Raw genomic sequence first — 22,321 nt, 5'->3', positions numbered from 1 at the left:
ATGGATGAGTTCAATACTTTTTAATAAAGCTCATATTCTTTAACATAAAGCTCGGATACCTTATCACAAAGCTCAAATTCTACACCGTACAACATATACAACTGGTTGTATAGTCCTTGAATTGCTCGGGCTTGAAATAACAATCCAACAAAATAGGAAAAGTAGCAGCCCAAAACTGAGGCCCAGACATAAAACCATAATCATAATTCACATCAGTCGATTTACACATTCCGAAGAGAGAAAGTGCGAGAACGCGAATTGGGAAGAGAGAGAAACGATGATTTACAGAAAATGGAGTCTTTTAACCACCACCGCTGCCATCTCCGGCAGTATTATCGCCGCTGTCATCGCCGGAAACCTAATTGCCGTTAAGTCTCTCTTACTATAATCTTTATTTAAGCAATTGTTGTTCATGTTTTATTTGATTAATTCTAATTTGCGGTATTCGTTTTGCCTTTGATCGAATTTTTGTGTATTTGTTTAGTGATTGATTGATAATTGAGATTATACATGTTGAAGTATCATCCAATTTTAGTAATTGTTCGGATATGTGATTTTGTTTGTGATCGGACTCAAATTCCCTTAACTTGCCGGTAGGGTTTGTTGTCGGAATTTATACTCGCTCCGATACATATACCTTCCGTGTTTTTAATGCGAGAGGTAAAAAGTACTCCCTCCTTTCCGATCATTTGTTTACCTTTGCTTTTAGCACAAAGATTAAGGAGAGGAGAGGGGATCATTTGAGGGTAGTGTTATTAGATGACACAAGTCGAATAGGTAAACAAATGAATGAGACACCCTGGAATGGAATAGTTAAACAAATGACTGGGACGGAGGGAGTAGTGTACTAGTAGGCTAGTAGCAGTTAAAAGTATCAATACGACGGATATGATCATTTTAATACTACTTTGTAAGTTTCCTAGGGTGAAGAATTCGGTAGATATTTGTGAATTAGAGGGAGTATTTGTTTCTGTCAGGTGTTTTAGAGCTTAGACGGTGGGTTTCATGTTGAGGATATCCGAGGCTAAACGCTATGTTGCAATAATCTGTCGTGAATTGTGATGAAATAATAATATGAGTGGTCATTGCTAATGACCTTCTCTGCAGCCTTCTCGTTTAATACACCCAAAAAATGAGGTCTATATATTTTGGTTAAAAAGTGACAAACAATAGTAAAAAAATATACTCGTACTTTGTTAGAGGAGAAGGGTGAAAAGAGAGAGCCCGTGTATCGAATAGTTGAGTTCAAAGTTATTCTGGTGCCAATGGTTAGAGCCCATTTTGATAGGGTTTCAAGGATTACGTGAAAGGTTAGAAGGTGAAAACATTTATTGCCTGGAAACTGATTTGGGATAGGATGAAGGGAAACAGGGGGAGGGATTGGGATAAGGGGACGGCTGTTTAGATGCCATCGCCTGCTCGTGAACCCGAGTCTGCACTGCATGATCTTTCCCCTTTTGCTTCCCCCTCTTATATCTGCTAAGAGAGGCGCATTACATTGGGGTGAAAAATTATGTGCAGCAAAACTTGCTCATAGTCTAGTTTAAACAGAGTTCGTGGATGTTCAATCATAGCATCCTAGTACTTGCAATGTGATTGAGATTTCTTCTGCTTTGTGTTATTGTGTATAATCTGGTAGTCTAACCGTCGGATTTTGACATGAGTTGGGTTCTTATGTGTCTACTTTGCGAAGTGGTTTGCTTGTTAAATACCCACTCGGTCCCGGTCGTTTGTTTAACTTTTCTTTTAGAACAAAGATGAAGAAAAGAGGAGGGAACCATTTGTGTTTCTTGTTATTGAATGACAAGCGGACAATAGTCGATGTGGTAGATTAAAGTACCCAATAGAAGCACTCCTAATATAGAAAGGTAAACAAATGAATGAGACGCACAAAAATGGAATAGATAAACAAATGACCGGGATGGAGGGTAGTGGGTTTGACCTATTGATATTTACTTTGGTATGTGGTTTATTTCTTTTTGAGATATTTTAATGTGTTTTTAAGATAGTGTTGGGGGTAATCAGAACATTTTATCTCAGTGCTCCATAGTAGTCAGTACAGTAGAGTAGTAGACAATGTTATCAAAACTGAGTAGAAGTGTGCAAGTGTTAAAGACGGAATATCTTAACAATGTTATTCATTACTTGCCATTGCTTATCATCGAAGCTAATCATCCGCCAGTTAGATGTCCTATTCCTAACTTCGTCAAGATATTGCTGTCGTTTTGACTCCTAGACTAAGGATAGTAGCCATATTTGTATTAGTTTGCTTGCTGGAATGAATAGTTTGCCTTAAACTTTCTGGAATAATGCCTCATCGAGTCATCGTTGCATGCTTTTACACCGATTTTGATATTACTTTAGTGGAGCTTTAACAAAATGGCAACACTTGGTCTCCCTGTAAGCATAACGTCGTTTTTTCCCCCATGGTTTCACCACTTGCAGGACCCCTTTCTGAAACAAGACCAGAAGATGAAGATTGAAGCTTCGTCGAAGTAAAAGATTGTAGGAAATTGTGATTTCTGTTGATGGTTTTTTGGGGCCTCATGTAAGTTGGGAACATCTAAAGATGTGATTTAATTGTCAAATAAATTTGCTGTTTTTACTGTACTTTGTACGGAATTGTTGGTCTTCATACCTGATTACTAGCTGATATTGGAAACGAGAGATGTTTTTTTCTTTTAAAAATTATTGGATTTTTCTACATAGTGCCCCTGTGTTTTTTAGTTTTTCCACGGTACCCGTCCACTTTTACTACTTCCATGGTACCCCTAACTTTCACAAATAAAAACCTAACATAATCCTAACCCTTGTATCTAATCAAAGGGCTCAGTTAAAGCGATAACATGGATGTATATGTTGTTTATCTTATACTGAAACTATTAACTATGATTAACTGTTAAATTCAACAACGGGCCTGGGCCGCACCCAAACTGAGGAGAAAGAGTCCACAACTTAGGCCCAAGAGTGTTCCACTCTAAAACCAATTGGCGATAGAGGGAGTAGCCCCTTGCCTTATAAAGTGGTAATTATTCTCCTCTTTTCACACAGACTGGACAAATTCATTCAACTGAGCAACTTTGCTCGTCCAGCTGCAAACATGGCCCAGTATTAACTTAGACCGGACAAATTCAACTGAGCAATTTTTTGCTCGTCCGACTGCAAACTTTGGCCCATGAAACCCAGGTCTTTAGCCATGGGCTCTGATACCATGTTAAATTCAACAACGGGCCTGGGCCGCACCCAAACTGACGAGAAAGAGTCCACAACTTAAACCCAAGAGGGTTCCACTCTAAAACCAATTGGCGATATATAGAGTAGCCCCTTGCCTTATAAAGTGGTAATTATTCTCCTCTTTTATCAATGTGGGACAACCCTCACATGTGGGAACTTCGGATTTCTTCACATTAACTAACTCTAATTTCACCTAATCTACCTCATTATCTTCTTCAATCTATTTCTTAACCTCCATTATCAAGGCTTCAATAATCCAATTCACCACCAGTCCACCACCCATTACTCATCCACTCCATTTTCAACCGATGATCAACATCTTAGTAACCAAACTCCAACTCACTCTTCCACCAACCTCCTCTAAACCTTTCGCTTTTAATCCTAAAAAGCACCACAAAAACCTTAATTAGCAACCCCAATCAATCATTAAACCATAGGATTGCTAAAAAATACTTTTTCTCTCTCTAAAAAATCTAGGGAGCTGTAACTCTCTTTGGAGAGCTTTCAAATGTACCTACGCTAGCTACCTTCATCGTCTCTATTACCAAAATCAATCTTTTTCTATCCCTCAAAATACTCTTTCTTCTCATTGGGCGTCCTATAGCCCTGCAAATTCCTTTTGCTTTGAGATTCTTGCAGGTATCTATTAAGTTGGTAATCATTTTATTTTGGGGGCATTAATTGGGGCTCCTAACCCTAATTTTTTGTCAGAAATTAAATCAGCTGCTATTAACCAAAAATCTTTCCATATTCCTCTCCATCATTAAGTGCAGCTGATCTTTATTGGCCTCTAATTAATTTGGTCAGCTCGAGGTTGTATTCTCCGTTAATTGGCTCTTCGTTAGTTGCTAATTGACAAACGGTGGAGATTCCTCTTTTGAGTCTTTTTCGAGGGGTTTTATCAATCTATTTAAACAACGAGTATGGTCATTGGTTGTTCATACTCATCTTCACACTTTATTAATCTTGTTAATCCAAAAAAGAAAACACGACATAAATTCCAAAAAAACGAGTTTGTTAACTGTAATACTTCTAGCTTTTCTTGTTCAAAAAAACCCATCAAACAAGAGGATGGAAGCTGAAAATCAAGTTGGGGGTTTTGGTCATGGCATTGATGAACCCGGATATGAAATACAGAATAATGTTGTTGATCATCATGGATACAATCAGGAACACGCAACACCTGAGTTCAATCCAGCGAATCCTCTTCACGCTAACATTTGGAGATATCCCAGGTCTGGTGGGGTCATTAATATTGACCTGTTTGAATCGAGTCGACCCGAGACTTCGGGGTTGTTGCGTGTTGGGGTTCTTGGTGGACTACAGGTTGTTTGAAGCACCACTGATCAATGACGTGATCGGAAAAAGTGGACCACCAAGGGAGTTTGAAACGCTTTTAGAATGGGTGAGGTATATGTCTTCCACTGTACCGAACCAGAAGACATGGAAGCTTTGTTGCAGAGGACGACAGCAACGATTGATGGTGCGGTTATGGTTTTTTCGAAATGGTTTGCTGATACGGTTCCACGCACAGTAAGATTCCCATATGCAGAAGTCTGGGTTAGAGTTTGTGGGCTCCCTTTCGAGTATCTGGCCATGCAGGTTGCACACATTGCTGGTAAGTTGCTGAGTCACAACTATAAAGTGGAACCCTTTCATTTTGTTCCTGACAATGATTACTTAAGGATTAAGGTTCACATTCAATTGAATGAACCTTTGATGCCCGGATTTTTCTTGGCAATGGCGGGGGGGTACCTCTTATGGATTCAATTTCGATGCGAGGAGGTTTTTAAATACTGCATAAAATGTGGTAAAATTGGTCACAAGAGGGCTCAATGTAGGGAGTCTATAATGACGGTGATGTCAGGGATTAATGGTATGCTAGATAAATCAGTGGAGAATGGTTTTCCTGTCTTTCAAGCTAACAGTACACATACAATTGTTCAACTTGGACTTACGTGCTACCCCATCCACCACGAAGTACTTGTCTTCCAAAGTCAGGTTAGGAAATGCTAGGGGAACTCAGAGGAGAAGAAGGAGGTGGGAATCTCCTGAGAGGGCTGTAGATTTCGACCTAGGCATAACTCCTGGAGGGAGAGTACTTCCGGGGATGGCCTTTGCTGTCACTGCCCAACCCTTTGCAGGACCTGTCGTGTTTCATGGTGGTAATGAGGTGGGTGGTCAAGGTACAGGAATGGGTCAGGCTGTAAATGGGGAGAGAGAGGCTGCTGCTAATACAGTGACTAATGTGCAAAATACCCATGGGGCTGGTGGGTTAAATGGGAGCAGAGTTCAGAATGATGTGGCTATGACTGATGCACAAGTGGTAACAGGGGAAGGAAATCAGGGACAAACACAAGATAATCAGATTCAGGATACTGTGATGGGCAATGAAAATCAACTACCCCCTGGGGCTGGTGGGTGGTTAGAGGAGGGGGATGCCAATACTGAGGTTTTCCATAGTGTAGGGGAGGAGTTGGAGACTCGGGGAGAATTTAACATTCTGCAGCAAGGTGTCTTTGAACAGGTACAGGCTGAGGATCCTTATGTGCTGTATACTAACCACAACAGTCTGATTGGGGCTCTAGACCGTGATCAGAGAAACCAAGCACCATCCCGAGCGGGTGAAGATGATCCGGGGCGGGCACACATAGAGGATGAGCACAGGGGCTACAATCAAACCTTTGACCCACCTATGGAGGGGTGGCCCACGGTGTATCATTATGTCGATGGGTCCACCGGCGGGTGGGACAGGGATCGAGTCGACTACACGAAAATGAAGAAGGCAATGAAGATTTTCTAATGGCTGCAATGGAGGAAGATAATGCTGGAATGATAAATCAAGGAAATGGTAACAATGAAAATGATGCTGCAATCAATGAACATGAGGCTCTGCCAATTGCTGATCCCTCTTTATCAGAGAACATGCTTGCATCTGAGTCCTTGGCATCAGAATTCTACTCTGATGGAAGGGAAGGGGATGAGGTCATTATCATCTCATCGATGATAATACGAGGTGAATACTTGAGAATTTGTTGTGGGTGGAGGTTCGAGATGGGACCTCTTATCACCACTTCTCATGAAGCAACCGGGAATGACATGCAAATTCAAAATCGGCAGTATCCACCCCTTTCTTTTCAACGGCCATTATCGGTAAAGGTAGGGAACTGGATGAGGGTCTTCTAACCTGATCCTTGGGAGAAATTGGTTGAGGCCGAGAAAAACAAGACGAAATCGAGGTAAGGGAAAGGAGCCAATCGGTGATACTTTGGGGTGAAGTTGTTTGATATACCCGAGGTAGGGGCCAAGTCTAAATTGTTCGCTGCATTGCCTGTTGGCAATTCTTCTGATGGTTGTATGGGGTTGTTGGATGTATATCATATTTCTGAGATGAAGGATGAGTACAGGGAGGAAATCAGAGGGGCAAGGAAACGAAGATGTTGTTCTGATGCTGGGGAGTATATTATACCAGAATCTGCGAAAAAATCAATGGAGGCAGCTAAGGAATACTTACGCATGATGGCGAAGAGGAGATGCTGGAGTCCAGAGCTTGAACAACACAAACAGGAGCAGCAGCAACCCACTTGGGGTTTCAGGGTTCATGTGGAGGATGTGGTGATGATTGAGTCTAGTGATTCATCCTTGCCCTCTGTTAATGGGGGAGGTGTTGAGGTCGACTTTGATGGCTTTGCGGGGTTGGGCCTTCACAACCCCTCTCACCATGAGGGGCTTGGTTTGGAATTGTAGGGGTCTCAATAACACGCTCGCCCCTACAATTCCTAAAATAAGAGCGTTGGTAGGTAGTAAGTTTTATGATTTTCTTTTTTTAATCAAAACTAAATGTAATGCTAGTAGAATTTTCCCTATGTTTAGATCGGTAGGCTTTGACAAGTGTTTTGGGGTGGATGCCGTGGGGGCATCGGGTGGGCTTTGGGTTGGATGGCGGAAAGAGTCTCGTATGACTTTGGTTAAGGCATGTAATCACTTCATCATCCTTTTAGTCAAAAAATATAACGGATTAGTGTGGTATCTTGTGCTCTTTTATGGCGCTCCGAGTGTCCATATGCGTGCTTCCGTACTTCAAGAGGTGGAGGAATGGATTGGCACTTGTAATGCTCCCTTTCTTATGGTAGGGGATTTTAATCAAGTCGAATATCGATGTGACAAATTAAGTTTGAATCATAGGCCCATCGGGGGAATGGATGAATTTTGTTTGTGGAAAATTCGCAATGAGCTCTTGGACATACCTTTTAAGGGACCATGTTTTACGTGGTGTAACAATCGGAAGGGGGAGAAGCGGGTTTATGAACGAATTGATAAAGCTTTTGGATCGAAGGATTGGTTTACGATCTTCCCACATACTGGACTCAAACACTACCCCATCCAAATATCGGATCACGCGCCTATTGAAATTGATTTGAATCTTATAGCCATGTCTGGAAATCGACCATACAAGATCGATGCGTGGGTGCTTGACCATGAAGAATGTATGGAAAAGATCCGAGTAGACTGGAAAAGAAGTGATAGGGGTTCGGCGGCGTATCAAGTGACTCGGAAACTATCAAGAATCCGTATGGGTGTTAAGCGTTGGGCACTTGATAAACGGGCCGAATGGAGAATGAAATGGGATGAGTTTGATCAAAGATTGGAACATGGTATGACTCTGGCTATCACGGGGAATGGAGATGAGGAATACACAAGAGTAAATGAGGAAGTGACAGAATTTGCAAGAGCGACGGCGGCTTTTTGGCGACAACGAGCAAAGATGAAATGGACGGTTGATGGAGATACGTGTACAAAATTCTTCTTCAATTGGGTAAAGGGCCGGGCAGGAAGAAATCATATCCATGGGATTAAAGATCTGGATGGAGTTTGGCACTATGAAGAGGACCTAATTCGAAATGAATTCCAGCAAACTTTTATGGAGCTCTATTTGTCCTCCAACGACAACCTGGAGTGGCGAGAAAACTCCGAGTTTGATCCAATCCTCAATCACCTGGAATACTCTTTTTTCACAGGATGAGTTAGACCGGCTATGTAGACCTTTCTCCGCTAAGGAAGTCCGCACGCCTGTTTTTCAAATGGGAGCGCTCAAAGCTCCGGGTCCTGATGGCATACCTGCTATCTTCTTCCAAAGGTGCTGGTCTATAGGGGAGAGTATGGATCAGATATCCGATCCGAAACCGACTTTCGGTTCGGATATCCGATCCGAAAATCCAAAATTTCATTATCCATTATCTGATCCGAAATGATCGGATATCCGATTTTTACTATCCGGAAATATCGGATCAGGTATCCGATTATCCAATATTGATCCGAAAAATCCAAAATTTCATTGTTTACCCGCAAAATCTAACATAACTTGCTTCATTATCAAATTTGTGAAACACAAAAAATCGAAATCAATGCATTCAATAGACAAACAATAAAGAAAAAATATCTTACATAAAATTAGTATAAGATCTGAATTTTAATATATGAAATAAGGGGAAAAAAATATGTAGTGGTGGTTGTTGCGTCGTCGGTGGTGATGCAGGTGGTGATAGAGTGAAGAGGTGGATGAGTGAAGCAGATGGAGTTTGGGAGAAATATGTAGCGGTGGTGTTCGATCGACGAATAAATGATGGACGAATGAAGCGGTGGTATGTGGCCGTTGTTGGCGTTCTCACATGCGGCGGCGTCGTTGCGGTCGTCATGAGTGAAGGAGTCAGATCCGGCGTCGCCGAGTTGACTCGCTGGTGTTGATGGGTCAAAAGTAACTAGTGGTTGATGGAGTGATTTTGTAATGCTCTTTCTTCATTATTCTTCAAACTTGATTTAAGAGATTTGGGTAAAATAGAAGGAGAAGATGAGGAAGACGCACATGGTTGATGGAGTGATGTATAAAAATGAAAGGGGATTTTAGGGCTTGCACTAATGTGTGTTATTTATATGGTAGACTATTTTGTTAAAAGGGCCCAACGTAGAAAAACTAGGAAAATCACTTGTATTTGAAGGCCCAAATGTGATGGGTAAAATATTATTTTCTAGAAAAAAAAGTTAAAGGTTAAGTTTGGATCGGATACGGATATCCGAAAATTTTTGGACTACTATCCGATATCTGATTCGTATCCGAAATTTTCGGATCGGATATCCGATCCAAATGTATTTTCGGATCAGATATCCGCTTTTTCGGATCAGATACGGATCGGATCTCGGATTAGTTCGGATAATCGGATTTTTTGCTCTGCCCTACTGGTCTATGCTCAAGGGTGAATTTACAAAGGCTATTCTATCGATTCTAAATTCTGGGAGAGTGTTTCGGGAACTCAATAGAACTTTTATCACGCTTATCCATAGTCCGGAGGGGGTTACGGACTATCGGCCTATTAGCCTTTGTAACGTGATGATGAGAATTGTGACAAAGTGCATAGCAAATCGGTTGGCCAAAGTGATGAGTGCACTCGTCAGTGAAACACAAAATGCTTTTGTCCCAGGAAGGAACATTAGTGACAATATACTGGTGGCTCATGAGGCCATCAATAAAATCTCGAGCCATGGAAAGGGGAGACAAGCATTATGTGCCTTCAAAGCAGATATGAGCAAGGCGTATGACAGAGTCAGATGAGATTTTTTGGAAGCGGTATTGGTAAAATACGGTTTCCCTCCGCATTTGATTTCACTTATGATGAGTTGTGTCACGACGGTGAGTTATGAAATTCTGGTAAATGGTGTTCCTTTACCACAATTCAGGCCTAGATGTGGTTTAAGGCAAGGGGACCCGCTATCCCCTTACCTTTTCATTCTGTGTATGGAGGTACTGTCCCGAAATGTTAGACACGCACACGAGCTTGGATTGGTACATGGTATTCAATTGGTTAAGGAAGTTAGCCCTATTACACACCTCTTTTTCGCAGATGATTCAATCTTCCTCTTCAAGGATAAGGGGAATTCGGTAACCCATTTAGTGCAAATCATCAAGGAGTACTGCGACGCGTCGGGTCAAAGGTTGAAAGTGGATAAGTCAGGGATTACATTCAGGTCAGAGTACTACTTTAGCCAAAGCCCAGAGGATTATGAAGGCTTTTGATATCAAGAAGAACAATGGTATTGGGAAGTATCTGGGTATCCCTGCTGAATTTAAAGACTCAAAACAAGGCATTTTTAACGCTCTTATTGAACATGTCACCAGACGCATTTCTTCATGGAATGAGATTTTTCTTTCACCAGCTGGACGACTTACTCTAATCTCATCGGTTCTATCAAATCTTTCAAATTACTTTCTATCGGTCTTCAAAATACCGGTAAGTGTGGCAAAAAAGATTAACTCTATTTTGGCACAATTTTGGTGGACGGGATGTAGGATGGGGCATAATATCCACTGGTGTAGCAAAAAATTTTTGAGCCTACCAAAAAGTGGGGGTGGCTTGGGCATTCGAAATGTGAAATGTCTTAATCAAGCATTATTCGCTAAACATGGGTGGAGAATCGTTTCTGGAGAATCATCTCTTTTCTGCAAGATTTTCAGGCAAAAGATTTTTGGCACACAGGTGATCCAGCAAGGTATGACCCCCCTTAGGGGCACCAGGTGTTCATGGGGTACACGTAGCATCCTATATGGGTTATCTGTCATCATGGAGAATATGGGGTGGAAGCCTGGTTTTAACTCGAAGATCAATGTCTGGACTGCAAGATGGGTGGGGGGAGAGAGACCGGAGCCCAAAGAAGACTGGCTAAACCTTAGCAATGGATTCCTTGCTAATATGCAGGTACGGAACCTGTTCCAATCTAATGGTAGGTGGAATAAGGTCTTCATTGAAGGGTTGTTCACTGAGGAGTGGGCTACACGGATCCTTGCTATACCAAGGTGCGAAGTGAGAAGCGAAGATAAGGTTTTTTGGCCGCTCACAACAACAGGCAATTATACGGTAAAGAGTGGATATGGTTTAATATTTACCGACTACATAGACAAAGTTGGGACGGATAAGGACAACTGTAGACTCAGCGATCGAGGACGACTGTTCTGTCGGAAAGTGCTATGGAGGTTGCCTATTCCACAGATGTGGAAACTCCTACTCTAGAAGATTATTACAAATGTGCTTCCGACCGGGAATGAGATCATGAAGCGGAAGATTGATGCGGATCCGTTCTGTGACATGTGCAGAGGAGACCAGCACATTATGGAAACACCTGAACACCTTTTCAGGGACTGTGGTCTCTCAGGAAGGATCTGGGCTGGATCGGTTCTAGGCATTCGGGTCGATGGTGCAGGAGGCATTCCAATTTCAAATTGGATTTGCGACTGGATACACTATTTACAAAAAAAGGATGAGGGGATGAACCAGGTGATCCATGTTGTGGCAACTTTGTGGGGCTTATGGACAATGAGGAACAAAATTAAACCAAGATCAAGCGGTCAATTCGCATGTGATCACGAATATGGTCTACAAGGTTATTGGGGAGAAAGTACACATCTTGTGTAATTCCATGAACTTGAGGCAAAATCGGAGTGATCTGCGATGTGAGGAAGAAGGATCCCTCCAAAGGGATGTGGTCGATATTCGCAACGGCCATCCTGTGTGTGTTGTAGGCAAGTCATCCGGGTGTACGGTGGTACGCGTAAAAGTGGATGCTAGCTGGAACCAGACTTTTGAGGCGGCTTTCGGGTGGATTGCTTATGATGGCATGGGGCAGGAATTAGGTCGTGAGAGTGCACGCACCGTGAATCACCACCGCAAGTCAAGCCCTGGGGTTCGGGATATCGTGGAGTGGGCACGTGAAGAGCAGATTTTACATCTTGATATCTCGTCGGATTGCTTGCAACTTATCAGCCAAATAGCAGGAGTGGACAAGGATAATCACAGGATTGCAGGGCTCTTGGAGGACCTTAGGGGTTCTTTTAGTTTCTTTCACTGTATGTTTCAATTTTATTCCGAGGCAGATGAATGGCATTGCGCATAGCCTTGCTAAGCAAGCCATGAAACTGTAGAACCTTCTTTTACAGCTGACAAAAAAAAAAAAAAAAAAAAAAAAAAAAAAAAAAATCAATCATTAAACCACCACGGTCATATTCGTGCTCGGGTCGTGCTTGGTCCATAGGCTTTTCGTGCATTGTCCGTGGGTCGGCCCATGTGCTTTAATATTTTTTTATTTTAAAAAAAAATGTTATATAACTGCTTTTTGTTTAATAAATGATGATTAATGGTTTAAATATATATATTTTATTAAATATTAATGGACTTTTTGTTTAATAAATGATGATCAACGGGTTATTTTTCGGGTCGGACCGTGCCAGGCCCGCCGTGCTTGGGCCGTGCCGTGCCTGGGCACGGATTTCTGAAGAAAATCGTGCTAGAGCCCATCTCAAGCCCAGTCGTGCCGTGCCCGTGCTTCTTCGATTTTCTCACCGGGCCGGGTCGTACCGTGCTATGCACAGTGCCGCCCACCAGCCCGCGACCCTTTATGCCGACTCTAGTCACTGCTCCGCAAATACATGTAGGAATGCGAATATGATTGGCAACTTCATCCCACATAGTTTGGGCCCGTCATTTAACCCCGGCCCGGCCCAATCATTGCACGCGTGCTGGTTTCTTAGAGCTGGGCCGGACCAAACCCGACCTAGCCCGGCCTCTTATATATACTCGTATATATATTTGAAGGATTGAAATTGAAATTGAAATTGAAATTGATATTGCGAGAGAGTAAATTGAGAAGAGAAAGAAGAGATGCATAGCGGAGCAGCGATGTGGGTCTTCGAATGTGCTGCCGTCATGGCTGCCGCCACCATAATCGCTGCCCCTGTCTCTATTTCCGCCACCTGGTTTGCCGCCTTGTATACCCTTACCGTTAAGTTTCTCTTAATCAATTTACGCAATTGTAGATCATATTTTATTCGATTAATTATAGTTTGCGGTATTCGTTTTGCCTTGAATCACGTTTTTATGTTTTACTCCGTATTATTTAGTGTTTAATGATTGAGATTAACATGTTAGAGTATCATCCGATTTTAGTTATTGTTCGCCGTTAGTATTTGTTTAGGGTGTCAATTTACGGAATTTCTACTTATTAGAATCGGAGAGGGGGAGAATTGCATAAGCGTAATTGTATTATTGATTCACCTATTACCTTCTTAATACCTAGTTCACAATAGAAAGAAAGCGGATCCACTTTATACGATGAATATGATTATTTTTATACTTTTCTTATTTAGGTTAAGAACTCGGAAGATATTTATTCCATATTTCTTAGTTTGCTCTCCGATATGAATAATTCAATTCATGAACTATACAATTAGTTGTGTATGTTGTATTGTGGAGAATTTGAGTTTTGTGATAAAGTATTGAGTTTATCCATTTACACATTAAAAACATGAAGTTTGAATTAACTCAGAAAGAATACATATAAGCTCAGATTCTTATATCTTGGTTGTACAATGTTTATGGTACAATTGGATGTATAATCCTATTTGTGTGAATAATTTGGTTTACAATTTGTGGGATTATGCCTCATTGTTGCATACTTTGTTGATTTGGTTAATGTTTGTATTCGCTGGGAGCTTAACATTATTTTTTTCCCGTGGCTTCATCGCATGCAGAAAGGGCGATCCCAATCCCAGAGGCCCATAAGAAGAAGAAGAAGCAGACCGCGGTCCAAATAGATAATTGTAGAAAATTGTGGTTTTATTTTGGTGTCGCCTGTTAGTTACTGTACTTAGTCGGGAACTTTTAAAGATGTTATTTGTCGGCGAATAAATCTTCCTGTTTCACTCTGTTTGAATTTGTAGGAAATCAGAGTCAATCTTCCAAATTATTTTGTTATCCTTGTGTTTTTTCACAAGTTACAAAAAAAATCGAAAATAAACGGAGGGTAATTATTTACCTTCCATCATCTTAACAAATTGCAGCATCTGATGAAATAGTTTTTCATATAAATAAATAGACAAGATGAAATCTAAAAGAAAACAGACGTTTAACAAAATTTCAGGTTCTCGGCGACAGTGCTCACATTCTTGCCTGTACGGCTGTACATGATCCTTCTGTTGGACGTGGTATTTCCGCGAATGTTCAAGAATAACAACACCCTAAGGAACTGCTTTCGGTGCTCTCATCCCGAACCCATGTTTCACCTTCTCAACCCTGAACAAAATTTACCATCAGATAAAATTGATCTGGGATACTTAGACTCCGACTCAGCTAACTAATGTCATGCACAACTTTTGATGCTGACGGTTTTCAAACCTAGGTCGTGGTCTCATCAATGACTGTACAAGCTACGCTAACTGTACTATCATCTGTGGCTAGCATGTTAGTAATTCAGAGATACTGACAGGTAGATAGATGGAAGAAGATAAAACATACGTCGGAGCAAGTTTGCCGAGGTTGACAACCTCTTTACCGGTGTCTTCATCAGTAACTTTGCCAGTGATGTCGACAATGTAAGATCTATCTTTTGAAGCTGGAAGTCCTCTGGTTGAAAGTAATTCTAAATCTTTCTGATGAAGTTCTCTCCCATTTATAAACACACCTGTATTTCCAGCACCACATTTGTCCGGCATTGGATAGTTGAACTCTTCAATCAACGGCTGCAATTGTCGGAAATTTCCTAGTCATTAGATCTCTCAAATTCCGACCCGACCCGACCCGTTTTTTCAAGGTCAAGACCCGAGAATTTCAACCCGGCGACCCGTTATTTTAGGTTCAAGACCCGACCCGAACGGCTCGACCCGTTTGGTTAAAGGTAAAAATTTTATATTATATTTGAAAAAATAATTAAAAAAATTATTTTTTTATATTGCTTAAAAATACAAACACAATTAAAAAGTCAATTTTATATAACTTTTATAATATTTAATACTAAAATAATTATTAAAAAAAACTTTATTTTAATAATTATGTCAATGACTCGGTATAATTAATGTAAACATTGATTTTAAATATGTTGTACATTTTTTTAAAAAAAAAATTTTGATAAAAAAAATCATTAAAAAAAGGCGTTAGAAATTATTTCTTGACCCATATTCTGACCCTAACCCAACTAGTAACCCAGATAACCGACCTGTCTCTGGCCCGCTCGTATTCTAACCCGACCCGTATGACCGACCCGCCCGACCCATTTGACAGGTCTACTATTCATGCAATCTGAGCAAAATGGAACTACAAAACCACTAAGAAGATCGTAGCCAAAAAGACTGTAAACTTACAGGAATGATCCCGAGACATGGCCCACCAATCGCACCCCAAAATCCAGCGCGGTAGTCATACCTAGCGAATTACAAGTTTAAGAAACCATGTTAATCAAAATGTAAGCCTCTGCAAGAGAAATGGGATAAATAAGTACGACTGTACGAGTAATTACCAGTATTGGCCGGAATATACTGGACCAGCCAGCTTTTCCGCCTTCTTGATCAATCTATCGGGTATGAGATGCCCATTAACCACGACATTCTTTTTTACACTTTCAACGGTCTGGTTTGATCGGAAGCTCTTTTTCAAAATTCCTGCAAAGAACGAATCTCCTTTCTTAACTTTCACCTGATCATCTTCTTGGGATTTATCAGATGCAACAGTTGATAAACTTCTGTTTGGATACTCATTAGACGGTACTTCCATTTCAGTTGCCAATGACTCCTTAAGAGAATAATCGCGCAAGGCGTTCTTGATTGTCAGAACCCGCTCTTGTTCAGACCGACTAGTTGCCAAGTCGTCTGCTGATAAACGTTCATCCTCGGAAGTAGTAGCAGAAACTGAGTGAATGCTATGTGTTTCTTCAGACTTTATAGAACTTAAACTATGACAAGTAGATGAGAACGAAGGATCTCGATCCATAGCTTGAAAATCATAACCCGAGTTGGCATAATCTTCGGAGCAATAACTACCATTATCCCGCTTCAAAAGTTCAGGGAGTTCCTCATTAACATTGTCCGGAGTTTCAGTATGTGTTTGTTTCACAGATAAATCAACAGAAACAAGTTTTTCATCGACAATGGCGAAAGAGATCACAGAAGAGCATGCAGCACACGACATTCGCCACTCGCTCATCTTGGTAATCGCCTTTTTGGGTAGTTTTAACAACTCAAAGCAATTCCTACATGTTACAAATGGAGCCCCACTAGCTACAGGACGGTATCGGTGTCCCTTAGCTAGGAACCCCCTTTGAGGGCGAACAAGACCATTTTTTTCAAATTTAGGGTCACTTGACCATCTTTTATGAGGCGGCTTAGGTTCACAAGAACTCCCTAAAGTAGGCATATTAACAGGCTTAGAATTATACCCTTGTGATCCAAAAGCACCACGACGTTCACGGTTGTATGGGACTTGTGGTGGAAGTTGATGTTGTTGGTCATAACATCTATAACATGAACAAGAAAAGTGATGACGAGTCGTATCATATGGGTTTGACTCAAAGTAGTCTTGCTCAGGATTCATATAATGATGGTGATTCGAGACCCTTTGTGGAGGAGGTCTCCTCGACATTTGAGATTCATAAGGATCTTCATATCTAGGAGAATAACCTTGACCGTGGGTCGGGTTATGGTAACCGTGAGTAACCATATCAGATCTCTGGTGCAGCGGAAATGGCTCACCAGAAAACTGCTGATTAGGAGCAAAACCCCGTCTTGGGATCCTGCTATATGTAGATGGATGATCATTAAAATAATCCTCTGATTCGACATAAGTTTCAAGAGGCGCGATCCTGTGTTCTATAGGACGTTTTCCATGGAAATTGTTATTGCCAGTCTGGACTCTACTCAGCTGATCCTGCAATTCCTCCAATTTCCGTAACAGCTCCTCTCGTTCAGGTTCGACATCCTCAACTCTAGTAGCTCTACGCGCTTCTCTTTCATAACTAGAATCTAGACCGTAATTGGATGATGTTTGACCGACATAGTTTGAGCTCGAAGGCCTCATTTCTTCAAAATAGCCGCGTCTACTCCCAAACCGATCTCTCTCCCTTATATCACTCGAACCCCCCTCAAAAATCCGACTAGGTTTCCTCACAACATTGCCATTTTCGACATGGGCTTCCAATTTATTGACCTTAGAGCTTAAAACCCTATTATCAAGTTCAGTTTCGCCTACATTCACATTTTGAATCATGATTTCTCGTTTCGAGATATCATTCTTATAATCATTCCGATCAAACTCAGTTACAGCATTACTTATACTACTCTCACAATCCTCTGACTTTTCGAACCCTTTACTACTACCTTCCATATTTCCCTTCTTTTTTGCTGCATATTCACAAAAACCCACCAAAAACAAGGCAAATTATAATTAATTACAAATCAATCACTCCTAGATCATACAATTCATCATGAATTTATAAGCTAACACAGAAATTCAATTCAATTTCAACCGTAAATCGGAGGTTTCAGGAGGGTCAGATGTACGCAGCCTTACATTTAGCTATTATTATCTTCTCCCTCTGTCTCAATCATTTATTTACATTTTCTTATTCTTGGTCGGGGTATTTTAATCAAATGTAAATAAATGATCGGGACAAAGGGAGTAAATAATACATTTACTCATTTTAGTACAAATGATCATATACAAATTCTTATTTGAAGGTAATGAAAATTTACCCTACTAGAGATAATGTCTTTGGATCGGTTTCACACTTAAGACGGTTTTAAGAGAGACTTACTAAAGATCTAGTCTCTACTAGAAAATCAACGAAAAATATAGAAAATCCATACTCTTTTCGTCTCAGGTATTTGTTTACTTTTTATATTCAGTATGAAATATTTTAATAAAAGGTAAACAAATGATCGGAAAATTTACCTCGGAGAAAAACACCACAGGCACCACACTGATAAACAGAGTAATCTGGGAGCTCAGGAAGAAGTTTTTCACATTTTGGACAACGTACTAACCTCACTTTTGAGGTTTCCTCCATTTTCTATGATCTCTTTAATCCTAAATTAATACAAATCTTTATTGTGAGTATATGAAAATGATGATCATTAATTAGTGATCAATAAAACTTTATAAAAAAATAAATTAATGTGATTGTAGAGAGAAATGTTGGGTTTTTTTCTAGAGGGAAAATGTGAACACTTTAATTGAAAATTGACTTAACAAACATTAAATTTGGCTTCAAGCTAAAGTTTAGAATTGAAGGTTACATAATTTTGAAATTATGGTACAACTGCCAATTTTTGTACTTGTACTAATACTGCCAATTTTTTGAAGAAAAATATGCACAGTTTCATGCTGATATTTTAATGTTTTTATGACACTAGATTTATAAAAGCGCTTACACCATTTATTGTTTAAGATGGATATAGCTGTTTTATAGTTAAATTAATGCCGAATTTAATAACCAAAATTGTTTGGGTATTATTAGATTAAAGAGCCTTATTTTTTTCGACGAAATTTTAGTTCATTAAATTCAGTTAAGTTCAATTTATTAGTTCATTTTAGATCAAGTTTCCAAGCACATTTCATTTTTACTCTAGTTCAATTTAATTTAGTTTAGTGTAGTTCAATTTAGAGAGTTTTAGTCTGAGACCTAAATAGTCTAGAGTATAAGACAATTTTATGAATGTTTAAGTTAATATAAGACGGTTTTATAATATGAGACGGTTTTGTAATCGATTAATTAGTTGGATAGGTAGTAGGGTCATCTCCGTGATACATGACCTACCCACAAGGCCACAAGGCCACCACCATTTGTTTTTGAGGAGTATACCTTCTTTTGAGTATTGACCATGCAATTAATTCTCTCAAAATCCAACCAGAATACGGTGTTCATTCTATTTGTGTTCTAAATAATACTGCTCCGCTTAATGCAAAGTTATGGCTAATTATTGTTGGGAAATGATAAATACAATTCAGTCGGTTGTATTTAAGCATTTAATATCCTTTCAAATTTGGTATTAATTTAGAAATTAGAGAATAAATTACACATGAATCAGTTTTTAATTAATGCATATATTATGTATTTTTTTTCCTTTTTTAGTTGCTTAAATAGAACTCACCGAGTTGTATTTATCATTTCCCATTATTGTTTAGCTTCTTTCAATTGTACATAATTCATTCGGTTAGTCTTCTGTAGGGCTGTTTTATATATTAGTATTGTGTAAACGGATTCCAACTATCTAGAATATAGCTCGTGAATGTTCAAAAGTACTCCGTAGTTAAAAAAAATACAGTATCATGTACTTGTGTAACACCACTTTACATGAATATTTGTGTTGTTCATTTCGTAACTGGTTATAAAAATTTTCTAAAGCACTGAAAAAAACTTAGCATAATTTAGTCAAATAAATTCAGTCCAATTCGATAATAGTTCTTTTCTATTCGTAATTATTAATTAATATATTTTTATACAATTTTCTCCTTTGGATGTCAACAAAACATAATTAACATAGACCGGTTTGGCAATTAGTAGAAGCAAATTTTAAATTATAGATAACATTAGTATTTAGAATACGGTCGGCAGATTTAAATAGCGTGTTTAACTAGCATATATCGTTACCAGAATCATCATTAAGTGTTTGGTAAATAGCAGATTATACATAACAATTTAATTTTTCTGAGTTAAATAAATGTACAAGTGAATTTACTAATTACAGCAATATGCTAGCATATTCATTGGTCAATTTACTAGTTAATGTGTACCTTAAAACACACGTTAAAAAAAACCGATTTTTTAATATGTTATTGATTAAACGGGGCCTTCATATTTTTTTCATACAATTTCTATGAGTAGATGGATTGCATTCATGTGGGACAATCAGTAGGTTTTATTTGGTAGCTTTTCTAAAAAAATCTTGTATTGTCGCTTATATTTGGATTCTAGCTTAAGAAAAATGAATTAATAAAACTAGTACGTTAATTGATTTACAATTAAATGATTTAAGAAATTAATATTAGGACAATTATTAGAAGTTTGGTGGCAGCAAGCCAGGTTGTCCTCATGTCGGTTTGATGTACATCACTATATTTACTCCAAGTGGAATATTATTCAAATGCTTATACAAGATTCTGGAGATTAGATAGCAAGTAGACGGAGTTGTCACAACTCATAATGGTTATAGAATTAGTTAGTTTTATGTAAGACGATTTGAGACGGTTTTATCAACGTAATAATGAAATGGGTTGGTGAAAGCAAGACTTTTATGGGCTAACAGGCAGGCCTTTGCTTGCAGACCATTACAGACTTACAGTCCTCCGGGCGCATGGGCCATTGTATGATGACAAACTTTGCAAAACAATTTTTTCATTATTTTTTGTTACCTTCGTCTTAACTAACTTCGCATCATATTCAAAATTAACAAGAAAAAGCCTTTTTTTTTTTTTTAAAATCAGAATTTGAGTTTATGGATGAATTATATCAAAGTAGTAGTGAGTTTTATATCGAGTTTTTTTAGTGTCAAATGAGTCATAAGGGCAATACAATATCGAAAGTAGGGGGATTTAAATCAGATACCGTCCACTATGCCTCTTCTTAGTGATGATGTCTTATTATACAAGCATTTGAACGAAATTAGAGGCGATTGTGATTTTTTTAAGTTGGTAAGTCTGTCTCATCTCCTTTTTCAGACGACCTGTAATAGTTGATATTCCTTATAAATTTATAATCATGTTCTTGATCAGTGGCAGATTTAGGGGAGTTAGCAGGGACGCTCGTCCTCGCTGGAAAATAAAAATCGCGCAAGTTTCATTAAAATTTTCGTTTTTTTGTTCGAGTTTGTCTTATAGCATTACTTATCTGCCACGCTCTCATTATCTTTACTCTAGGAATCCAAATTGAAGATGAAATAGGCCGTCGTGAAATTAGGTGTAAGGTTGCTGCTACCCAAACCGTTTTTACATAAATGCACCAACTATGAGTCCATGACGTCTATACCGTTTATAGTTCTATATCTATATGACATGCAATAATTTTTTTTTTTTTTTTTTGTAAGGTAGCTAGAATGGTCTGTTTAATTTGCCAAATTTGCACTTCCTTGATTAAGGTTTTACTATTAGCTGATGTAAACTAAACAAGTTGTTAATAAAAAATCTGACACGTAATTTCGCGGTTTATAGCTTTATATTACCGAACTTATTATGCAAAAATGCGAAAAATGTTTTATTTTTGATGGAGGTCCAGTTTAATACGGAGTATATCTGTATATGTAATTTTAATCATATGTTGTCGCAACTAAATCTTAATTGCAACACACACAAGATTTGATAAGTAAATCGAACAATGCCGTTACATCCAACAAGTAATCTTAACAAAGAAACTAGAAGATACTCCGTTTTAGAAACTTAAACCTTAGTAGTATAACAACTACTACAAAACATTTAATATAAAGTTTTCAATAAGTCTTGCTTGCGACGGGTCGGATCTTGCGACGGGTATTATGTGAGTGGAAATGGGTAGAGGGGACAAGGTGGGCACCCACCCACCCCATGTGCTTTGTCTCTCACCCTTATGGGTTGTGTGTGAGACAATATGGTACCCGTCTCTTGTTTGTGACGGATACCTCCGTCGCAAATAAGAATTTGTGTAAAGTTTTAGCATTACACTCGCTTTAATTTAAATCGTCCAAGATCCGCCACTGATTAAATAAAGCACTTAATAGCCTTAAACTTGTTAATAGACTTAATTTTCTTAACTCCTTCACCTCTATTCTTCCTCCTTGTGAAGTAATTTTCCATGCACCCACTAAACCTGCTTCCGGACACCACACCATTTCCAGAACCCGTTCCCTTCGACGTTGTTACCGCGGCCGTGGGTCCATGCTGATACATTTTGAAGCGCTTTGATGCTCCTAAAAGTGCCGGGTGCTTCATTAGATGACGTTCGATCAAATGACTTACAGAAGCAAGTTCATAAGAGTCATACAATGGACTTCCACAATCCCATACTTTCAAACTCTTCTCACTCACACTATTTCTTGCCATTTTGTATAAATAAAAGTACAAACCTTAAAATGAAATGTAATCAGTGGTGGAGTTAGGAGGGGCTAGCAAAGGCGCTTGTCCTCGCTGAAGGATGAAAATTTTAAAGTTTTAGTTCAAATCTTTGAACTTTTTCGAGTTTTCCTTTTATCATAGTCTGTGCAACTCTGCTGCAGAGTTCAAATGATAACTCCGACACTGATTATAATTAT

The 22,321-nt window shown here is 39.2% G+C and overlaps 2 protein-coding genes and 1 long non-coding RNA gene across 3 annotated transcripts; 2 read left to right on the top strand and 1 right to left on the bottom strand.

The window, feature by feature from the left end:
* Positions 1-223: 223 nt before the first annotated feature.
* Positions 224-2,704, top strand: LOC141586149 (uncharacterized). Its single transcript, XR_012519471.1, has 2 exons — positions 224-367; positions 2,446-2,704. It is a non-coding gene; the product is annotated as an uncharacterized LOC141586149 (long non-coding RNA).
* A 4,593-nt stretch (positions 2,705-7,297) lies between these two features.
* LOC141587441 (uncharacterized) lies at positions 7,298-8,257 on the top strand. Its single transcript, XM_074408927.1, has one exon. It carries the CDS (start codon positions 7,298-7,300, stop codon positions 8,255-8,257), a length of 960 nt encoding a protein of 319 aa, XP_074265028.1.
* A 5,732-nt stretch (positions 8,258-13,989) lies between these two features.
* On the bottom strand, positions 13,990-18,446 carry LOC141586152 (uncharacterized). The gene is made up of 5 exons (XM_074407283.1): positions 17,994-18,446; positions 15,568-17,443; positions 15,413-15,473; positions 14,571-14,794; positions 13,990-14,348 (listed from the first exon to the last, which is right to left on the bottom strand). The coding sequence occupies exons 1-5, from the start codon at positions 18,106-18,108 to the stop codon at positions 14,294-14,296; spliced, it is 2,331 nt and encodes a 776-aa protein (XP_074263384.1). The 5' UTR covers positions 18,109-18,446; the 3' UTR covers positions 13,990-14,293.
* Positions 18,447-22,321: the final 3,875 nt, after the last annotated feature.

This window comes from Silene latifolia, chromosome 6 (assembly GCF_048544455.1).
Source record: "Silene latifolia isolate original U9 population chromosome 6, ASM4854445v1, whole genome shotgun sequence".
NCBI classification, from domain to species: Eukaryota; Viridiplantae; Streptophyta; class Magnoliopsida; order Caryophyllales; family Caryophyllaceae; genus Silene; species Silene latifolia.
This window is presented reverse-complemented; position numbering and strand designations above follow the sequence as displayed.

What these genes read in the sequence shown, in the direction of transcription:
- LOC141587441 (XM_074408927.1), top strand. Translation starts at nt 7,298, where the DNA reads ATGCGTGCTTCCGTACTTCAAGAGGTGGAGGAATGGATTGGCACTTGT.
- LOC141586152 (XM_074407283.1), bottom strand. Translation starts at nt 18,108, where the DNA reads ATGGAGGAAACCTCAAAAGTGAGGTTAGTACGTTGTCCAAAATGTGAA. An exon ending in CTGTGGTGTTTTTCTCCGAG is followed by an intron (nt 17,444 to 17,993) that starts GTAAATTTTCCG and finishes GTGAATATGCAG; the next exon opens with CAAAAAAGAAGGGAAATATG. An exon ending in CATGTCTCGGGATCATTCCT is followed by an intron (nt 14,795 to 15,412) that starts GTAAGTTTACAG and finishes CGACAATTGCAG; the next exon opens with CCGTTGATTGAAGAGTTCAA.